Genomic DNA, 22,760 nt, shown 5'->3' with positions numbered 1-22,760 from the left:
TCGAATCTGAATCGAGTATTAATTTTAATGATTCGAGTCAAGTAGTAAAATACAATTTTTCCGACTACTGAAATTGTACGTTCCTGAAAGTTAATTAACCAACCAACCAGATATTTAGTTTCGATACTAATTTTCACTGTTGAAGCCTTGAAATCTAGATTGGCCGTACCATACGAAACATATAGTACAAAGCTACGAACGTTACTAGAAATAGCACATTTCCGAAGTCATGGTCGTCCCACAACATTTTCACCAAGTGCAATGAAATCGGTATGGTTGAAAAAATACCAAAATATCATTCATTTTTGGATTGACTGCAGATGTGGTCACATTAGTCAGCGTATCTAAAGCGCATGCTGCGAAGTTGCCTATTCTGGTAGCTAGCAGGTGCCGTAAGCCAAAAAAGTTCAGATGAACCACTGTGCTTGTGTGCCACGAACTATATTTTTCATTTCCAAAGGATGCCGCGAGGTCAAAAAGGTTGAGGTTTGCGGCCCACGGGTCGTTGTGTAAATGAAATTGCGATTTCGATTACTTCTGAATCACGCGGTTACGATCACGATCACGATTACAGCGAAATTTAGAAGTAGTCGATTACGATCACGATTACATGGAAAAGTGATCGCGATTACTCACGATTACTCATTTTGCTTCTATAGTTCGAACACATATTGGAAAACGATTGCGATGAAAAGGCTTCCTTAGAGAACACTTTTATTTTTAAATGTGACGCCTTCGATGAATTGCCACCCCACTTTTGTCGCTTGCTTTTTCAAAACTATCTTCTTTACTTTTCATTCAGTGTGCATGCCTCCTCTTTACATCGCCTAGGCCAAGGTGGGTGTCCGATTCCATAGACTACTCCAAAGTCGCTTCGATACCCTCCTATCTTTTCATTGTATCGCATTTTGTGGTGTATTGAACTGGTAAAAATTGCTAATAAACCAATGATGATGATGATGACGATGATGTGAGAATTAGTAATGGTCTTAGAGCAGGCATGGGTCACAACGACCGCGCTAAATCAGACACCAACCTTGGCCTAGGCGATGTAAAGAGGAGGCATGCACACTGAATGAAAAGTAAAGTAGATAATATAGAAAAAGACAAGCAGCAAGAAATGAGGTGGCATATCATGGAAGGCGAGATCGATAGGTCAGTCGTGGTCCGGTAATCTTGAGGATGGACTAATATTCACAAAGTCATTTCGACCCCTCTTTTCCTTGCATCGCAATTCTTGTGGTCTTTTGAAGTCATGAGAATTTTGATACATTGATAATTTTTTGACGTACTTAGCATCTACCTGCAATTTGCAAAGAACTGATTTCCTGATTTATTCATTAGTCATGCGTGACCAGAAAATGTGAATATATCTCCGTGGTATTTCCGAAATTCGCTCGTAACCATGACAATGACAACATTTTGCTCAAGCTTAAACTACGGTAGCTTAATCCGCTTTTGCCAAGCTCCTGATAATGAGTAACTGTGAAGAATATCCGAGTGCAGTCGTGGCGAATAATGGTTCGAACAACATGAGTCATGATGAAGAAACTAACGTTGATAACTGGGAGAGCGAAAAGCTTTCGCAAATTCCTTTCAAAGTGCTGCGCGGCCACCGCGACGGCGTTAACTCGTGCACATTTTGCGCAAACGGTACTCACATCCTCACCGCATCCGACGACGGAACAGCCAAATTATTCAAATCACACGGCGTCAAGCTAGTCACAAATTTCGCTGCCCACAGCTCGCCGGTGACGAAGATTACAGTTACAAAAAATTCTCAAAACTTCGTGACATGTTCGTGGGATAAAACAGTCAAGTTCTGGGATTTGGAAATGGGTAAAGTGTTATGGTCCGGAAACCATAACGGCATCGTCATGTCTCAGGATATATCGTTCGACGGAAAGATGGTGGTTTCATGTTCAGACTTTGACAACACCATAAAGATATGGGATGCTTCAAACGGAAATTTAATTCACGAACTAATCGACCATCACGCGCAGACTCCAACTTGCTGTACGTTCTCACCCAATTCTCAAAGGATTGCTACGACGGGAATGGACAGGGCCACCAAAGTGTGGGATTTAGTCTCGAAAAAAGTCACGGCTGCCCTAGGCGACCATGAAAACATAATCTCAACCTGTTGTTTCAGCAATAACGAACGATACTTATGCACCGGGGCGTGGGATAAGACTTTACGGGTGTTTGACATATCTACTGGAATGTACAGATCCGAAGGCTCGATTAAATTGGAGCGGGGTCACGCTGGGTGCGTTAGCGCTTGTGAATTTTCTAGCGACAGCCAATTGCTGGTTTCAAGCGGGTACGATAAAAATGTAGTTATCTGGGACGCCAATAATTTCACGAAAAAGTTATCTATGAAGGGGCATGGCGGGTGGATAACAGATATCAGTATAAGCCCGGATAAACATTGGGTTTTATCGGCGTCGAAAGATAAGACAGTTCGAATGTGGAATATTGAAAATTACAAGCAAATACCAATGGTCATCGAAAGTCAACGTGCAATGGGCTTGAAAATAACGGAGTGTGTCGAATGCGGGCATTCTTTTTCTATAGGCCAACTTGAAGATGACGCCGAGTTCAGTAAATGTGTTTTCTGTAGACTCGCGAACCCAGAGCGCAACGACCTGCCGTCTGTTATGTGACACTTCCTAGTACAGTATTGAAATGCACTGTGATATGCGGAATATCTATGCGAAATCAACACCTTAATAATGTGTTTTTCTTTCTTATTTTCATCCGCTGGGCAAAATCAAGTACCTGAGTGATTCATTCGGGCATAAGGCGTCGAGTCGAGTATTCCAGTAGGTTACTGCGCTGTGAATTCATATCAGGATCAGGGTTGTTGTAACGGCTCGAGTCACGATTTTTTGGACTTGACTTGATTTGTGTCATTTTTTGAAACGCGTGAAATCACTCAGGACTAGGACTGGCAAGACAGACATTGTAACTTCGAAGAACAGTAAAGTCACCTAATTATTGGTACGGTATTTCGTGTATCAGTCCTGATATTTGGAAGATAGGGCAAAAAAATGTTGGGACTGAGGAAAATTCCGATATTATGAATGCGAGCAATTCTGTATCACTTGAGCGGAGTAGAAAATAAGTGGGTTGATCCGGACTGAACTCAAAACTCAACAATGAACAAAATGACTTGTTGATAGCGGGGGAAATAGCGTAGTGGTGAGCGTTGGCGCTATCCAAGCAGGCGGCCCGGGTTTGATTCCCACCATCAAAGGTTATACCGGGCTCCTCATGCCCCATGTCGCTGCTCTTATGGTGACATAAAAGACCCGAGTAAGAAAGAAAAAGATCATGAAATAGCATCTAAATACGACCGACGAAGAAAGAATAACATAGAAGAAGATCGTGACATCAGGCACTAGTGGATACCAGTTCAAGAGACCCCAACTGGTTGGTCGTTCGGCATCCTCCTATCTGTTCATTACATCCCTTTGTGTGTCTTGTATATCACATCATAATCTGACTTATGATTGGACTCAGACTCGAGTCACAACAATGTGACTCCGCCTGGAGCCTCTACTCACTGACGTGGACTTGACCCGATGGTGAATTGAAAATGACTCAAATCAAAACTCTAAAAGTGAGATTGACTTGTGACTCGGAACCTTATGACTTGGTTACAACCATGATGTTCTCTTTCTCTTGAAAGTCTCAAAGATGTTTTTTTAAGATGCTACAAAGAACATAATGCTAGTTACACCACAACAAAAAATTGTCTGTGTGTTCACTAAGTGTGTTGTGACAAGGGTGATCACTATTAACTCAAATGGTGTCTTTACATATCTATGTGCTGTAAGTTTTATTTTTTGTGGTAGCCTACCACCGATTAAGTTTCACAGGGGAAAGAACATTTCAAAAAGATAATTCTTGGTTACAAATTATGATTTCTGTACTTGAAAATGTAATTTTCAACTAGTCAACACGTGTCAATACATTTTACACTGAATTCGGATTCGAGTTCTCCAACCTTAGTGCCTAGCCGTACTCCAGTCATGGCAAACACAATGCAATGTAACATATGGAAGAGGATACTCTAATGACCAAGTCATCTATCATAGCCTACTGTTCATTTGGAATAAAATACAATTAAACGGATTTTGCACTTTGCTGTTGTTCTTTGAATGCATTTAAAACTTCATGACACCAATATGTTCTCAGTATTTCAAATTTCTCCATCTGATAGGGCAATCAGAGCCGGCCAAAACTATCATGATATATCTGCTGGGCTCCACCCACGAATGATCGCCCTTAACTATTACTTTCGAAAGTGCCACACTGATCTTTGCCTGCTTTTCCCTAGAATTCAATAGAATTTACCAGCATCTCCAAGGCAGATTTAAAAGACATTCGTGTAAATGATAGTAGATAGATAGCAGGAGTATACAATATACATCTCATCTTACTCTGTGTATTTCGAACGAAAACCAGCAACTCTTTGACACCATCTTCTTTATGAAACTTCTGCAAGGAATATTTCTCAATGCAGTGTCAATAGATCTAAAACTTTCAGATAAGCATAAGTATCGTGACTGTTACTGGTATGAGATACACATGACTCACATTAGTACCTCAGTACTGAGCTTCCTTATTGACAAACACAATTCAAATCAATGCGACAGACACGCTTTTGTGCAACAGGATTTTTTATTGGTAATTGCACGAAGAGAACGTACCATGGAAGCTGCTACATGATAAGATGGCATGACAATTAAGATAACTAGGTGTGGGTTTGTTCTTGATTAGAGCGAACATATGGAACCAATGAAATGCAACATCGAAAACAGCGTTATTCCACCTAAGCAAGTACCACATTATGTCAGGATCGAATAGTGACCTTTGAGTTATAGACTATAAAATTACAACTAAAGCTTGTAAAACGCTTTAATTACATCAAGTATCGTGACTGCGTAACGACCTATGACAAAACTGCTTGTGTAAATATATGACACAGTAACCAGCGGATAATACTAAGAAGATAATAACTACACGATGATGGTATTTCATTGTGCACTGCCGTTCAATCAACGAAAAATAGTGGATTTCATAAAATACATACCAATGTCCAACAAGCATTCTCATCTGCAAGATAACAGATATTGTGACGAGATAAGTCAGGCAGTGCAGACTGATATCATGTTGTGTATCAGTCAAAAGGCAAAAAGGAATAACCAGTTCATGAGGTTGGTCAAAGTGGATAGGAAATAATCACAATGGTAGTTTTATACCACTTGAATTATCGCTGCGATGTAATTATGTGAAGGCAATCGAGCTGAGCTGTCAGGTAGCAAAGCAATTGCAGATTGACGTGTCTGAGAGGTATTTTGAAAACTGGCACCACAGAAATGTGTTTCGCTACTACTGACATCTATAAATACTGCACCATATACCTACCGTTGGGAACGCAGAAAGGCACCATTTCAAAATGTTTTCCATAGTCACAACTTTAACTTGCATTTGATTTCATGTCAACGTTACAACTCTCACAATTCTACCTCGATTTCAGGTAAAGATATCTGTGAGATTACAGGGCATATACGAGAACACACACTCAATCGTACCAACAACGGTGCAGAAAGCCTACCGAGCTAATCTACACCGCGCTGAGATCTCACAACGGAACCTACAAAATGTCAAGGCAACGTGAAAGTACAAACAGCACCGAAAATTCACCACTTCTCAAGCGACGTGCACCGAAGATAATAAAGTAAGTATAAAAAAATTACACTACGTGCATCAATTATTATATTATACACAAATACACAATTGAATTACACATGCATATTGAAATGAACGGTCCGGATATTTTCGGCCGACACTCGCCAGGGTAGTCGTCAGCAACTAGCAGAGAATACATAATACAATGTTCTTTCCAATTCTCGAACAGCCGCTGACGATTACCCCTGACGAGTGTCAGCAGAAAATACTCGGGTTTATTTCAATATGAATATATCATTCCATTGTCTATTAAAGTTCTGCCTCCCGAAGAGTCCCTTCAAATACATAATTCCGAACCATGATTGTAGGGGCACGATTTTCGAATTTCCGCCATATTTTCACACGGCTGTGTCAAATCCGTGTGCCGGGGCACCCCTGCCTTGCCCCGGCTCGGGGCGTGGCGGGTGTCCCGGGTACGGGAGCCTGTTTGCGCCGGCCATTGCGGCCTGGTATCTCTCCATGCTGTAACCCAAATTGGGCGAGGCCGGGTACGCGGTCCGGGTCGGGTAGCCAGGCGGCGGGGGTCGAGTCAGCTGTAGCTGTTCGGATGCAGATTTTCGCGGAGGCTTATACGATTTTTGCGGCGGTGCAGCCTGGGACTTGGCGGGCCGGACTGGTCCGGCACGTGGCGACAAGCTAGAACCGGCGGAGCTGTTTGAGGGCGGGCTGCTCGTGGACCGAGCGTTTGATTTTTGAGGCGTAGGCAACCTGGATCCATTATTTCTCGCTCTTGCGTTCCCATTAGAATTATTATTACTGTTCTTAGTAACTGTTTTTGGTTTTTCCTTCGCGTTCGATTCTTCCGAAGTGGCAGACGTATCTGCCCCGCCGTTTGAGGACGATGCAAACGAACTGCTGGTCAGATCTCTATCGTCACCGTCTGCATTTGTACGCTCAGTGTGGCTATTACCGCTACTAGCCATGCCGGACGCGTCCGAATCTGATGATATTTCTTTGCCGGACCTGGACACTACCCGATTTTCACTCTTAGGCGATATCTCGCTATTTTCATCATCATGCTTTTTACCCGCGGCAGATTTTTCTGTACCCTTCGCCCTTTTATCGAGAAGCCCGCCCAAATCTTGGGCGGACTTGCTTCGGGCCGCGGCTTTTGACGTTGGCAACATCCCGGGACGCTTCGTCTTTGGCCCGCCGGGCAGACTGGCTCGCGACCCCGACATTTTTGCTGGCCCATCATTGTCCGGAGATGAAATGCTGCCAGCTGACCGGGATGACGGTAGGGGCCGGCGATCCGACAGGTCAGGGGTGGGCATGTCTTTGGCTTCTTCGTAGTGCGGCGGTGGCGGGGCTTTGTACTTGGTGGAGGGCTTTTTCTCTGAAAAAACATTAGGCCTCTGTGGATCAAGTCGGCTGAAATCGTCACTCAATACTTGCTTAGTTGACCGGACCTTGGAATCACGTCACATAGTACAGTGTTCCAATTTTAGTCACTGACGTGGTCAGCAATGAAGTGAATCTACTTTTTTCAAGTACACAATACATTTGGGATATGTTTTCATCACTTATAGTTCTTGTATCAAGATCTCTTTTGAAGATTCCACCCATTCGTAGCGTCATCAGTCACTTTGCGTTAGTCGTAGTTGTGAATATACGTCTTCCAATTTCGAAAGTAACTACCTCAATTACTAAATAGTGTGTGAAACGGTATATGCGGTCCTTGACCAATTCTACTTTTCTGAAAGTAGTTTGGACATGTATTGTAAATAGCTACTTCTACTTAAGTGGCAGCAATCACTACTTTGACCACATCTGGTTACGCCATCTATACCAGTGGTTACCGACCTATTTCTACTTATTCCCCCTTTACCAAGCTCGACCCAAATTTTTGCCCTATACATTTATAGGGATCCGGGGAAGAGGACATATAGACGGGAAATTTTATTCCCTAAATTCTGATCGCCGGCGACTTGACTGATGAAAAAGGGTCATTTTCTCGAGAAGTTTCCGCTGAGTTGACCTTTGCTCGAGTCAACTTTCGCATCTTATGCAGTATAAGCCGTCTGCACGAGCATTTTTTTGGCCGTGGTACCCGGTAATTAAATATATGTCACTGGCCTCCTTTGGTATTTTCAACTTCATTGTTTCTTAAAATCGCCTATTTTGGAAACCTTGTGATGTATATATTTTGTGGTTAGCGCCAAAGCAAATGTTTTTTCCCCAAAAACAAATAAAAGGCTTTATACCTGGTGAGGCAGGCGGTTTCTTCTCTGCCATTCCGCTTTCTTGCAATGGAATGTTTTCAATGTGTGCGACGACAGTGCGGGCGTTTGCTAAACAGAAATACAGAAACAACTCGGTCATTACTCGTTCAAAGACTATTGCGAAATACATTGCCGGATTGTATGGTGCTAACAGGAGCTTGTACTAAAGTAGTGGTTCTCAGATTGGGGGGGCGTGAAACCGCTCGAGAGAAATGATGTTTCTTGAACTCGAAATGAGTTTAATTTCGGCTGTAACTTCGACTACCAGTATGGCAATAATCATAATTATATTTCGATTTTAAATGTTTGATATTTAAATCATGTGACACCATTACACGTGATTTTATCAAGTAGCCAATAAAATTTGAAAAAAAGTTATTTTTGAACAGCCCTCATATATATGTATGTAATATAATATACAATTCCACTGACCTGCTGGAACTTTGACATCAGACTTATTCTTCCCATCCGCGCCCCCTCTTTCCTCCTCGTGCTCCGAGCTCGAGTATTCCGACGAAGACTCGCTTTCGCTATTGTCAGTCGCGCTGCTTTGTTCGCGGTCCACTACATCTTCCAGCTTAACGACTTCTTTGTGTAGCACGGGGTTGGCGTTGATGGCCGACGAAAGTGACCCGGAGGACCCCGAGCTGAGTCTCGTGGGGCTCTTTTTGCTGCCGGGCAAGTCCGGGGTTTTTGCGGCTGGTCAAAAATAAAAGTTTCGGGATAGAAAGATTGCTCTTCAGTAGAAAGTTGGCAACATGCTGCCCCATAAGAGAAAGAGAATATTCTTACGAGACACTTTGACGGGCTTGTATTGTTTTGGGGCCTGTCGCTCTTGCGGCGCAGAAGCACCGTCGCCTTGGTCCAGGCTACGAGTATCTTCCGATTGAGCCCCGGGAACGCCCCTGGTGGCGGGCGTCCCGGCACTCGATCCCTGCGAGTCCTGGCCAGGCGGAGAGTCGCGCTGCCTGGGCCGTGGCAATCTGAATACGGAAAGGACGCCGTCAAACTACAAGTCGCGATATTTTTCAATATCATCAAGATGTCTAAAAAACTTTGAGAAACACTGCACCAGGCGGTGGAATTTTCCAAAACATTTTGACAGTGAAAAAGATTTCATTGCCCCAAGACTCTATCCCCATTCACATCGGTTAATACTCGCACTCGTTTACACGGAGAAAGATCCCGAAGAGGTCAAAGTACTTAGCAATGCTACAAAACTAGACATAGTATTGCACCGTACATTATTTTATTCACATACGAGCAGCAGTAACGATTTCCAGGACATTTCAAAACGAATTCAGGCAAACATAGGAAATGAAGGGGCTGAAAAATATTCCAGTAATCAGTTTTAATAAGTTTGTTTGATCGAGGGTTGAACATTTGTAGCAGTGACTCGGAGGGTGTACTTTTGGAATTAGGTGTATATTCACGACTAATACATCTAATAACACCACGAATGGGTGGGATCTTTGAAATCTGTTACCGAAAAGGATAGGACAGAACAATATTTACTTCTGTCCCTGATGTTTTTGGCGGCACATACACCGACTGATGATACACATACACACGATCTGTGCATATGCATACCATGAGTGCATGATGCAAAGGTGCAGAAATAGTCTTGTAAATCTTATGAGGTCTTGTACCATCCTTCCATGCTATCCCGAAAATGCCGAGTGCCAAGTGGGAAAGCCACGGATGTCAGTTTTACTGATCAGGTTTTGGGTTTTACCCGTGGGATTGAACCCACGACCTACCGATCAAGTCAGACGGTCCCCCATTATGCTACCTTGTCGAGCTATACATGCGGTTTTCATAAAAGTGATGCAAGATAATGGCAATGGTGAAATACATGAATCCCTGGTTACGTAGCATATGGCAGTGTGTTAACAGCAGAGAATACTCCTTCACTATCGTGACACACGCAATATCCCGTCACATTTGGTGTCGTTTACCTTTTGGTCTCGACTAAGTTATCGGAACTTCGACTTGGTCGCACAGGCATGTTGGGATGCAGGGCCGGCTTTCGGGAGGTGCTCGGACCGCTTCTGACGCTGTGCATTGACATAATTCTCGGCAGTTTGCGACCTGAAAAGAGAAGGCTGGGTTACTGGAACCCACACTTGGTCAACTACAAAATTTTCAGCAATCCCAAATTAGATTAGAATTAGGATTAAATTTATGTAGCGTTTTCCAAATTGGAGTCGAATTAGAATTACTGAATTAGCAAAAACTCGGACATTGAACCAAGTTCGGTTAATATCAAATCGCAGGTAACACTTATGGTTATGAGCATGAGAATAGCAAATGTCTGTACAGCAAGCTTGGCTTGTTTTGCACTATACGATTATTGTTGTCTAGCTAAACTAATTAGCGCGAAACGCCTGTAATTCAGTTCTAATAAAATTCGTGAAACCCTTCTATGCTCTAATTCTATTCCTAATCTAATTTCCGGTTTTACTGAAAATGCTACAGGAAAACTGCATAGTGTGAAATGAGCCAAGCTTGCTGTGTACAGACATTTTCCATACTCAAATTTGCAAAAAAGTGTGAGGCTGTAATTCTAGTTATGATCAAATTCAAAAGAAATGAGTAGCTATAATTGAAGAGCTTCTTTGAGGTACAGAGCTTAAAAATACAATTGTATAGTATATTCATATTGAAATGAACCCGAATAATATCGGCCGACACTCGTCAGGGGTAATCGTCAGCAACTGGTAGAGAATAGGAAAGAACATTGCATATCAACAATTGTATCACAAAATATGACGTCACCAGCATGAAATTTCGAATAAGAGAGCATTCAATGTAGGCCTACTTTTTTAAGATGGTACACCAACTCCTTTTGTTGATATTCATCGAAAAATAGTACATTGAACGCTCTCTTATTTGAAATATCATACTGGTGACGTCATATTCTTTGAAAACGATTGCTTCAATCCCATTGAAACTATTATTCTAATTATAGTTTAATACGGATAAAACCTGTGTAGCTATAATTCTAATTCAAATCTTGGCCACATCTGATTTAAATCATAATATATTGGCTATCAAGTCTGTTCTAATATTTGCATTTGCAATCGGTTATAACAGGAAATGTAACCTACTTGTGGCTTGATCTTGACCGCGCAGGAACCTGATAATCTTATCCACGCACGCATCTTGATATTCGTGAACCCATCTGCAAAAGACGGCACCAGTTACACACGAGCGTTAATCGCAAAATTGCGCGGCATACTTGACACCGTTGTAGTAACATATCGGAGATATATCCTCGGGTAAGTCTTCGGGCAGAGGCCACTGGAACGATTCTGTCGTCACAGGCACAATATTACGCCTGTTACCGATGGCTGTGACAATTTCCTGCGTAACAAACATCAATGTGTTATTCAACACTTGAATGATGAAGAAGTGTCGCACGTATAAACAAACATTCAATAAGTGAAAATAAATCATTATGTAGGATATGGATGTAACTCTGAAACAAATATCGTTAGCGGTCAATAGAGGTAAAAAAATATTGGCAAGTTTAGTGACATCACAACGTATTATTAGGAAGATGGAGAACTGTAATCTGGGACAGGTAGACTGGGAATGTATATATATTTCTTTTTGCTTACAGCTGTTTGGATGCAACCTTTCTAGTTTTGTTTCATGCCCAAGCATAGCAATGACTGTATTGCTGTTCAAATGAATGCTTTGAAGTTTAGGAAAATTGCCATAGAGGCCATACCTTCTGAATATGCGCTGAATATATCAGGGTGCTAGTTATTGGTTTTAAGATGCGAGTCAACATTTGCCACCTCGGCATTGGGACAGGTAGCCTCCTGGTAGTAATGAGCCCTGATACATTCAAAAATCCAAAAGCTGCATTGAAGGAGAGCCAAGATCACAAGAAAAAAGCATACGATTGTGTAGCGAAATTAAGGAGTCCTTTCTTAAATTCTTGCAGACTGCCATCTCCGTTTCACTGGAGATAAGTTTCCGCGAAATCAACTGGCGTGTCTTTGAGGGCGTGCCTTCGTAGACAGCCCTCCTTCGACTTGAAAGGAATAACCCAAAAGAGTGGTGCGTAACACACAAAGACGCGAACCAAACCATTTCACACATGAGCTTGGCAATGGGGATTGGCAGATATTGTCAGTAACAAAACACTTCTACTGTTCCGGGGTAGCATACACGAGTAGGTTTTGCCTGCTTGAATCACGTAGTTAAGTGGTTATGTATTTAGGTCACTTACACTACCCTAGGTTACCTCCCGACACTACTAATTTTGTGAAGTAGAAATTAGATTAGGCGTATTCCTGCATCATCCACATGTGTGATGTTGTCATCAATAGAGCAGGACAAAATGGAGAATTCTCGGCAACTACTCAATTAAATGCTAAAACCAAATTTACAATTGAAAACTACTAGGTTAATTTTAAGAGCTTTCATTTTCTACTTCTGTTGCTAGGGTAGAGTGAGAATAAAAAATTGAATTACAAAATGACACGTGGAGCCAAATATCAAATTAAGTACCTTCATGATGAGTGATGATTTTGGGTTCGTGCACCCTCTAATCTCTATTGGCCTACCAAATTCGCCGCAAATAACTGATTTCACCATATGTTGATAACCGCTAACACTAGAAAGAAGCACCATGTCTCTATTTCGCTTTTCATAGAACCTTTGATTCATGCAATTTTTTAAAGCAATATTAGGCACTGATGCAGTGTGTGCGATGTAAAAAGCGTTCAATGACCTACCTTATGACTGTGAATCACACCTCATCAACTAGGAATACTTATAGAAAGTTACTTAAACAAATCATTTGATATTTGCGGGGTTGTAACCAAGTCACAAGGTTCACAATGGTTACAATGAAATGTCTGTCTTGGCCGTCCTAGTCTCGAGTCGTGTAACTTGGTGCAAGTCTAGTCAATACACAAATTGACTCATTTTTCGTATTTTGAGATAATAACTCGAGTCATGACTTGAGTCATTACAACCCTGGATATTCGGCACCATATATCAATACCACTTTTTGTCTTTTGTCCACCCTAATGTACGCAAAATCACTACTTCTACCTAATTGAGCGGAAATTCAGCCCTTACTCCTATTATGTTTGAGTAGCAACACTGACTACTTTGGTGACCATCTCTGGAATTACAGTCCTTCAATCTTTGTTAATTTTCTGTATTACTCCTCAGCATTGTAGGACACCTACTGTCCACATTGTGAGCCACCAGTATAAAATTAGCCTCCGGCCATCCTCTCACCTTATGCACCCAGTCCGTTCCCTCGTGATCGATGGCGCATTTGTCCAGAGCGCCGGCAGTCAGGATCAGTATAAATCCCGCCGAAACCGACTCGACGCTCTTCAGCGTTCTGTCGCCAAAGTCGCCCTCTTGCAGGCTGTCGACGTCCAGGAACACGCGGTAGCCCCGCATTTGCAAGTGAACTTTCAACAGACTGAAAAAAGAAGCGGAAATAATGATCTCTGGTAAAAATGAGACCCGGTGTAGCGAACAGAGGTGGAAAAATTATCCAGCATTTCTACTCAAGCAGAATTAAATTTTTATTCAATTGTAAATAAAAGCAAGAAGCGCATGATGAAAAATAGTGATGTAGACACCATTATCAGAATGAATCAACACGGTGTGTCACCAACAGTGTACGCACAACTTCAGTGTGGCCAGCCAACAACTGCTGCTGTTGAACGTTCTATCTCCATTCTTTGGCAAGCTACTTAGTAAGGACTGACACTTTCTATCCGATAATGTAGGAAAGTATCTTTCGTTGTACCACTACAAATTTTAATTATTGCTACCATAATAAGTCATGTAACTATTCGCATTTTTCACAGGGCCAGATTTCATTAAAATAAAGTTTTTTCATGTAAAAATTTGTCAGTTTTTGGCGGACATACAGTTCCAACCAGAAATGAAGATAAGTAGTACAATTCTAACATTATGTGGAAAGACACCTAATTTGCATACGTTAGGTCAAAATGACATTTTTCAAGGTGAAAAAATGTAAAATTTTTGATTTTTCAGGTCAAAATCTTCCGGTTTTTAGGTAAAAAATAATCGCCGGACTTATCACATACTAAATATTTAGTAGAATTTTAGGTCAAATGTGCATACCTTGCCAGATGGGATCCGTTGTTTCGCCGGTAGCTAATAAATACATCGTGGACGCTGTTCATGTCCTTGACGTCCTTTGACTGCAGACCTGGATTGATACACGTTGTCACAATTTCAAAATTAAATGTACAATACACGACAGGACAAGGTAGATCTGTAATCGCCATCAGTAAAAGTGGCCAGTTGTCCCATTTCAATGGGAAGAGAGGCACTGCTTGCTTGTAGAGACACATTCGTTAGCGGCATGGGGTAATACCGCATACCAAGCTGTTTTAAATTCTCTACTAGTTGCTTACGAATGGCTTCTCGAATACTTAATACTCAAAATTCGGAATCGAATTATTAAGACATTTTATTTTGCCGAGCCATACCCACAACCGATAGCTAAAGTCGATAAATCCTAGTGATTCAGCTAACTTACTTTGCGCGGCCGTAAGTATTTTGGTTCTGTGAACGCCGTTGTCTATTCCGCAGTCGAGACGAAGATGGTCGTCGGTAAGTTTAGGCAAAAACGACATATCCACGCCGACTTGAAGCAGACGAAACGTGTATTGTGCAAATTTCGGCTCAACATTCCGCAGCCAATCAGCGATTCCAGACGAATCGAGCGACCGATAATCTGCACCGGCGCGAAGATGGTTGAGGTCGCGAAGAAATCTAGAAAAGAAATTCATATCGCAATTGAACAAGGTGTCCAATTCCTAGATTATGTTATAAAATATATGTAGACTTTGTTGCTTAGTGCTCACATCCGTATTTTAATGCAATACCAATTACAAAAGGAAGACACCAGGCTCTCGAATGGAATGCTAAATAACACTAGTCAACTAAATATCTAGGAGTAGCCTATTTTCTGGGGTTTTTAAGATTACGACTATTACATTAGCGTATAGCTTTTTGACTTCTATACAGCACATAAATAGATAATTGACTACATGAAGAACCCTCATATGGTCCTCTGTTATTCAATCAATCCAGTCCGTCTGGTGATCATTGTTTAGTAAAAGAGCAGTCCGTCAAGCAAAAAATTGTACTTTTTCACAAAGGAATAATATCTCTTGTAGGCCTACCCATGGGTTACCCACTCTTACTTTGTCTGCCTAAAATATGTGTTGACCAGTGTTATGAATGATGTTAATTCAATGTTTTGAATCGCTTCATTTGGCTGCCTATTCCATTGAATGAGCTTGAGTTACGACATATTACGAAATAACCATTAGGTTTTAACTTGTGAGAAGGCAATCGTGAACTGGCAACAGGGTACGTAATTCAATTTTCCCAGACACACATGCTCACGCTTACACCGCCCTTTGGTCTTTATCAAAGAGGAGGAAAGAAACCGCGCCACAACAGCTGTTGCAACTAAGCTTATCAGCAGTCAAATGCACATTGCGGCGGTAAGATAAGACTATCTAATCGCTGTAATTCCGCATAGATATCCCTACGAAATCTTCGAGAAATCACGCGGTGAATTGTCGCAATGAACAATAGAAAAAATATCCTTTGCCCACCAAACTAAGGCGGGTTACTGACCATTGTGACAAAATTAAATTTGCTCCGAGTGGATCTCACGATTATCATCTAGGTTATTGAGATTAGATCACAGTATGTAGTCTACACGGCTCGATATTTTTGTACTGATCACGCATTAAATTATCAAATCAATATGTTTGAGTTTCCATCTTGACAATGGTATCGAAAATTTTGAGTTCTTATCGAAAATTGATGTGTAGTGGAATCAGCATTGTAGGCCATGCATTGTGTGACAATAAATCAGTGCTAGAGTAAATTGCCGTAATGCACAATAGCCATATTTGCCTTTATCCTTTATTATTCAAAATTTCAAGCCTGTGATGTCATGTTTGGTATATCACGATTGCTGATATAGGCTACAAAGTTTTTTTTCACAAGATACTTTACCAGTTGCTGACAATTACTCATGCCGAGAATCAGCCAAACGTATTCAGATGTATTTCAATATGAAAGTTTAACTCCGTACAAAACTGTCCTCACAGATCTACTGCAGAAGGTCAACTCTTGAAAGAGCATCACCCAATGAACCTCTAACTTACAACGTTTACAAACAAAGTCATAAATTACAATGTAGTTTGATTATTTGTCAATGATACAGCGCATGATAATAAATTACGAATGAAGGCATAATAACTTGTGCTAAATTTAAAAATCACATCACGACATCTCGGTAATGTTTACTATGAAAATTCCACACCTAAGAAGTACTTCACAAGGGACTCGGTGTGCCAAAGTAGTACACTTATTTCTGGAAAGTACTTAGACTCATGCAAACTCAATGGAACACATTTCAAACTACAGTGTGAAGCTTATGCTGCTCTCTGACACCATCTAACAGAGTTAATCGTTGAAAGTGATGGCCATCTAGATGGCAGCCTTGCGTCATCATGGAAAGCCGACTGCAAAGTGGTTATTTGAAGAGCTTCTTGGAGGTACAGAACTATAATATACAATTGAATAGTATATTCATATTGAAATGAACCCGAATATTTTTCTACTAGTTGCTGACGCTTACCCCTGACGAGTGTCAGCCGAAAATATTCGGGTTCATTTCAATATGAATATACTATTCAAAGTGGTTATTATTAAACTCTGATCTCGGGATTTGAAATGCACAAAACTTTTGGAAATCTTCAGAGAATCTTCAGAAAAAGGACCGAATCAAACGTGGATTCAAATGTCCAGCCTGCAACAGTGAAGTTTCAACTTTTTACCTTTGTACTTGAAAAGTTACCAATTGGTTTATCTTTATCGGATTTCTGCACTAAAATCAATGTTCCATTGCACATTTCACTGCAGAAAAATAAACCTACCGACTGATAAAAGCGCAGCCAACGTTCTATCTATGCTACTTCTCAGTGACACACCTTTTTCGGTGTAAATTATTCGTCATCTCCAAGTCGTGCTTGAGGTCGTTCTCAGTAAGTAGCAACAGCATTTCACCGTCCACCGTCGAGGCCCGGAAGGGAGCGTTGAAACCCCGGAAACCGGCAATAGCCAGCCAGGACTGCACGTCTTCGATATCCCAAGTATGAATCTGGAAACAACGTTTGGTTATTGTAACCAAAAGAATACTATCACCATTCGTAGTAGTAGCCTAAGTATCATACTCAGAGGTGGTCAGTAACGAATTACTTGTATTGCTCACTGAAGTGGTTATGTGTTTGGACTACTGCCACTTCTACATACCAATTTTTAGGCAAAACATTTGACGATGATGATTTTGTAAAGTGACAGAGTTCAGTGATGGAGCAGCTGCATACTATAGAGGGCCTACGAAGCAGTACCGTAGCGGTCAGAATCAAAATACTTCTCAATTCAGATGCAGGCCAACTCGAGCAGATGTCTATTTGCACCACTTTGCATCTTCCAATCCATTCCATAAATTTTTGGTAACACGCTGCTACAGCTTTGAACTTAACAACGCCCGCCCAGCTCATGCCTAATGCATCAACTAGATCTTCGGACTATGTAGTGTGCATTTTGTTTTCCACGACTGTGACAGATTGGTAAACGTCTCGGCAAGTGCGGCACCTTCACAAATCCACATGCCAGAAATAGATCCAAAAATTACCATATACCTGACAAAACTTGAATGGATCAGGTGATATGTGGTATGTCATGAAATGGATATGAGTGCTTGAGGTTTTCAAACGTTGAAATTGTATTATTATGACCAAAAAATCTACCACTAAGGTACTACGGAATGGTACTAAGGTACCACTATGGTAAGCAAACTTAAGCTATTCGAATACTACGAAAATACGTAGTACCACCCGACGTACCATGATATTGAAGGTTAGGCTAGCGGATGTTAATCTAGAAGAAAAATAGCCATTATTACCACGAATTCTCGACGTAAATTGAGTTGAAAGTTTTAGATTGAATCGGAATTCTTTCAGAATTACCATTGTGATATTTCACGGAAATTGGGATAATCCTTAGGATAAGAACTACGAATTCTTCCTGTTCAGTGTGGAATATTTCGCATTTAAAATTTAGCCTGAACATTCCTGACACAGCACCAAATGAGATGTTTAGCAGGAGGCCACTTACAGTTGAGCTAGAAGATTATGTCCACAACATAACCAGGAAGTTTTACAATCGCAAATTTCGAGCCTTGAAAAATCCACAACCATCCCAAACGACATCAATTCAACCGCTACCTGATTGCGTGATTAACCTCAGGCAATTTGCGATGCTGACATGACACAACACACATCTGCGGTTTTCTTTCAACGCACACAGTTATGCGTGAATAAGATTAGCCAGATCAAGCCCACCTGAGGACTGAGTCTTCTCGGTACGTCTTCGCCGATGATTTTCAAGCATCTCGTGGCTAAGATGCGGGCTACAGTGCTTCTGGACGTTGCGATCACTCTTTTCAACGGTACGATCGAGCATACCTCGGAAAATATCTAAAAATTCGCGAGACTTAGTATTGAAGTGCTGGAATTCACGTATTCTAGCAGTGGGAAATGATATTATGAAACTTGACATCAATTCAGACATGTCATAATCCAATTTTTAATGACAACAGTGTAATTTTACATCACACTAATGATAAAGACAATCAAGATACAATCAAAATTGAGTTACTCACAATAGTATCAGGCACTTCTTGTGTACATTACTTGAATAGGCCCACAGGTGATGTTATGTTTCAATTAAGCTTGGCAACAACCAAGACTGGTTAGTGTTAGTGAGATATCCTTGGAATACTGATAGCAGAAAGTGATACGTAATAGTTTAGGTATGCCCTTGTACGCTATAGACAAGTGAATACATGGCATTTAACTATTGTAGATGGGTAGGCCTGGAAGAAGCCTAGGTGTAGAAGGAAGTTAATCATATAAATCTAAACTGGACAATAATCTTTATAAAATCACAAGAGATAGAGTACCATACCGTACCCAAAGCACCGCTCCCAACACCAACACCAGTGACATATCACACTGAGCAAGTATCAGTACACAGTGAAAACACCTCACCACCATATCACCGCTTTGATGAATGAAAATGTGGTATAAAAGTGGTAAAAAACACGCAAGATACACATTTTCAAAAAAAATTTGTTCCATGTCAAATGTCGTTGGTTAAGTTTTAGTGTTGAATCGAATCGGCTAATCTCATTCGCTGATTAAATTTCCGATACCTCGGCCAAGAGCAGCCTATGCTATTGGTTGCAGCGACTTTAACATGCAGGAAGCTTTTGCAATTAATTGGTTAAGATTCATCCATGGTCAAACCTACTAGGTTGTAGTACAAATTAACCAATACGATGAGTTGTCTACCAATGGCGCAGACATTGAATGTTGACAATATATGTATTATTAGATTAGGTAGCTTAAGGCCGAAAGGAGTAAGTCTAAAATCTATTTTAAGGTGTTACATTGACATTACGACATGACTACACAACCCATCACCCATGTGTTTTTATCTTGTGCCAAATAATAACATTATTGCAATGATAATGCTGTTGAGCATTTCTCGTTGGTCAATAATTTACTGGAATAATGATGTCTTGATGTAACGTACTGACGAATCAGTATACCTACAACAGCAGTTTGAACCAATCGTCCAATGACACTTGCACTTTCTCTCAGGCGCGTATCCAGAGCTTGAAAAAGGGGGGGTTTTGCGTCACAAAATTAGCTATTATGACGTCATGATTACAATCACTCGTCTCCACGCCATGGCGAATATTTACGATATATTATAGTTTAATAATAAAAAGAGATTTGCGGTGAGTGGGAGATGTACGAATACGATAGATATTGCCCGAAAATCGCGTTTTTTTTACGGTATGATTGAAAGAAATTCGTAATTGCTCACATTTAGTCATGAGCCGGCAAACGCCGCCCGTCTTCAAGCGCCTAGTTCCGGCCAGAGATGCGCGATTTTGTTGGGTTTTGACGATATTATGCGCACGGTCGGTAGTATCGCAGCGGACGAACAAGCGCGGAATAACGCGGTAGCATAAACGAGGGCGATCGCAATCGCCACAGAGAGGCGTGGTGTGAACAGTGTACGTCGTACACGAATGTGTGCTTTTCGATGGCTTTACTAGCCGTACGGCTGAGCGTGTAGTACGCGCGGAGGTAATTAGACCTTAATTGCAAGCACGCAAGTCAATTAATACAGAGTACACGCTGGGATAACAACTTGATCGACAGAGAAACTTGTCAGCTGATATAATTAGGTTAACTTTACTACTAGGCCTACTCAATTCTCCCGTTCAGCTACAACACAGGCCTGTATTTGGTCGACAGCAAGCCACCTAACAATCGGGAACGTGGATTGCTAGGCTTGTATTTTGAAATGTGAATGTCAATCGTAGGCCATTTCTCGCCAATAATCGCGAAGACAATGTGGATTTGAGAATAGCATTGTCGTACTGGTGCCGCCGTGTCTGCGTCTCGCTGATCGATCAAGACGCCATGCAATTCTTATTTAGGATTTCACGGCGATCAGGTGCAGTGAATTCGCGGGCGATGTTGATTGCCGACAACTTTGTCTTTGCAATTACGTATCACGTCGGCCAATTAGATTAGATTTTCCTAAAACGCGTCTCTCGTTTTACCAAGGCGAGAGAGAAATCGAGGGAAGAAAGTTGAGAACGTCAGCAACTGCCACAGCTGAAATGAAGCTGAACAAGCGCAGAATTCGTATGGAATTAGCGAAATATAATGACCTATTTTATCCTTTCGACTAATTCGGCGCACGATTCCAATATTTGGTAGGGGTTTTAGTCCCCTTAAATAACATTAAGACGCCATATTCGCCTTCTCATACGTAAAACGAATATGTTAAACTAATAAATTGCAAATATTAGAGGCTATATTTTACATCAATTTTTAGGATTTTGAAAAGGGGGGGTTCCGACCCCCTAACCCCCCCCTGGATACGCCACTGCTTTCTCTGTATCAAGAACTTGCACAACCAGACTAGACAGTAAGGTGAACCCTTGGCATCACGGATCAACAGTAATAGAACTTACCTAGAAATGACTCAACCGGTAAAATGACTGATTTTTCCATTGACCCCAAACTGTTTAAATGTACCTTAGCAAAAGTTACTTGGCCAAACAAACAAATGGGGAAGGAGGTATCCAACTGTAAATTAAGAGAACTGGCAATTAGGATCAAATTACATATTATCCTGACTGGTAGGATGCAGTGGAGTTAGGAGTTGCAACATCACAATAAAAATATTTTTACTGTCATGTTGCGTTCATCATTGGTTGTGTTTGGTTAGGTATAGTAGCCTACTACAAATTACTGCTTTTGAGAAGAAAAATAGATTATCGAGATATGAAATGAAGCTATGGTCCAGGTATTCGAAGTAAATGTCAAGATAAATTTGGAAAACTTTTTAAGACGAAGGATACTCCCATATTATTGGTTCATTTGAAATCAAAATTATTTACTTGTAATATGATAAAGAAAATGTGGAACCAAGTTGATGCCTTGTTGCAAGTGTGCCACAGAATAGTGTACAGCCCCCACCTAAACAAGTACCAGTACAGAACATCGGAACTTTTCGTATCATTTATATAGATTCAAGTTGACCCACAACAAATGTTATAAATCAACAATATAGTTTGTATATGTTAGCAGACCTTCCAGCATATTCGGACCACCTAAATGCATGCATAAAGACTTGATTGAACGAGCACTTCATTAATTGGGCGTGTGAAGTCATTAATAATGCGGCGTTATCCCAGGTAATTGACTGAATCAGAGTTTAGTGACTTTTATAACTCTGGAAATGAAATCCAAGAAATGGATTGCATTGCCATATTAAAAGTATTTCTGTAGGAGTGCAAGACGCATGAGAAAGACGCATTCCCAAACCAAACCAAGCAATCACTCAAATATGCCTAGAGACAAACCATGAATCTTGTGATGTCCTGAAAATACCGAAAGCAAAGTAAAATAAAGTTGTTAGAGTTAAACAGATAAGCAAAGATAGGACTAGGAAGTCAACTGGATCTATGAAGAAATATGATGGTAATTGAGGTCGTAAATCTGCATTTTGGCCAACTATATAGAGCAATCATCATTGGTACCCATTCCACGAGCTGCTATGTAAATAAAATCAGATTACAAGTCTCAATAGCAGCACATATTGAAATTGACCATGAAACTCAGGTACAGCTAATAGAGAGACGCACTAGTGAAACGTGAATCATTATTTGCCTAGAATCAAAGGCGTAGCTAGGCAAACATCACATTCCTGTGCTTCCATGCTGGAATACCATTTATGTCCACAGGTAATTTCTTCTCTTGCATAGAGACAATTAGACACAACATATCTATGTTGTAAAAAATACCGTAGGCCTATAGAAAATTTTAGGAAATTCCATTCTAAAGAAAATCACTTCAAAAAAAGAATTGGGCCTGCCAATGAAATGCAAGATATCATGCTTGTAGTTAGCCAATAGACCAATCTACTTGAATCGCATATGTGCTTATTACACTACATTGGCATTCCAAGGGTGCTGTTAAATTATTTAACAGGTCCGATGAGCGTTTGTAAAACATCCGTATGACAAATTGGGAGGTGCTGAATATTTGATTACTATCATATTTGTTTTATAGGCTGAGAAAC

The 22,760-nt window shown here is 40.9% G+C and overlaps 2 protein-coding genes and 1 long non-coding RNA gene across 4 annotated transcripts in view; 1 reads left to right on the top strand and 2 right to left on the bottom strand.

Annotated features, from left to right (window-relative positions):
- The window catches only part of LOC145455809 (uncharacterized), a 47,402-nt gene that overhangs the window by 8,531 nt on the left and 16,111 nt on the right, over window positions 1–22,760 (bottom strand). The window lies entirely within an intron of this gene.
- LOC145455777 (WD repeat-containing protein 88-like) lies at window positions 1,421–2,736 on the top strand. The gene has a single exon (XM_080333778.1). It carries the CDS (start codon window positions 1,476–1,478, stop codon window positions 2,664–2,666), a length of 1,191 nt encoding a protein of 396 aa, XP_080189904.1. The 5' UTR covers window positions 1,421–1,475; the 3' UTR covers window positions 2,667–2,736.
- The window catches only part of LOC145455762 (NAD(+) hydrolase SARM1-like), a 32,554-nt gene continuing 14,464 nt past the window's right edge, over window positions 4,671–22,760 (bottom strand). Inside the window, exons 9-21 of one of the 2 annotated variants that reach the window (XM_080333754.1) lie at window positions 22,042–22,059; window positions 18,431–18,565; window positions 17,015–17,184; window positions 14,536–14,771; window positions 14,115–14,202; window positions 13,248–13,440; window positions 11,224–11,348; window positions 11,093–11,166; window positions 9,941–10,073; window positions 8,775–8,965; window positions 8,415–8,681; window positions 7,965–8,051; window positions 4,671–7,096 (exon numbers count right to left, since the gene is read on the bottom strand). In XM_080333754.1, the coding sequence (XP_080189880.1) occupies window positions 6,099–7,096; window positions 7,965–8,051; window positions 8,415–8,681; window positions 8,775–8,965; window positions 9,941–10,073; window positions 11,093–11,166; window positions 11,224–11,348; window positions 13,248–13,440; window positions 14,115–14,202; window positions 14,536–14,771; window positions 17,015–17,184; window positions 18,431–18,565; window positions 22,042–22,059 (2,715 nt within the window). In that variant the 3' untranslated portion in view covers window positions 4,671–6,098. The remainder of the gene's footprint in view (window positions 7,097–7,964; window positions 8,052–8,414; window positions 8,682–8,774; window positions 8,966–9,940; window positions 10,074–11,092; window positions 11,167–11,223; window positions 11,349–13,247; window positions 13,441–14,114; window positions 14,203–14,535; window positions 14,772–17,014; window positions 17,185–18,430; window positions 18,566–22,041; window positions 22,060–22,760) is intronic. The other variant, XM_080333755.1, reaches the window with a different exon arrangement.

The sequence above is a fragment of the Botryllus schlosseri genome, chromosome 14 (genome assembly GCF_051294905.1).
Source record: "Botryllus schlosseri isolate E-star chromosome 14, Bs_hap1, whole genome shotgun sequence".
NCBI classification, from domain to species: Eukaryota; Metazoa; Chordata; class Ascidiacea; order Stolidobranchia; family Styelidae; genus Botryllus; species Botryllus schlosseri.
This window is presented reverse-complemented; position numbering and strand designations above follow the sequence as displayed.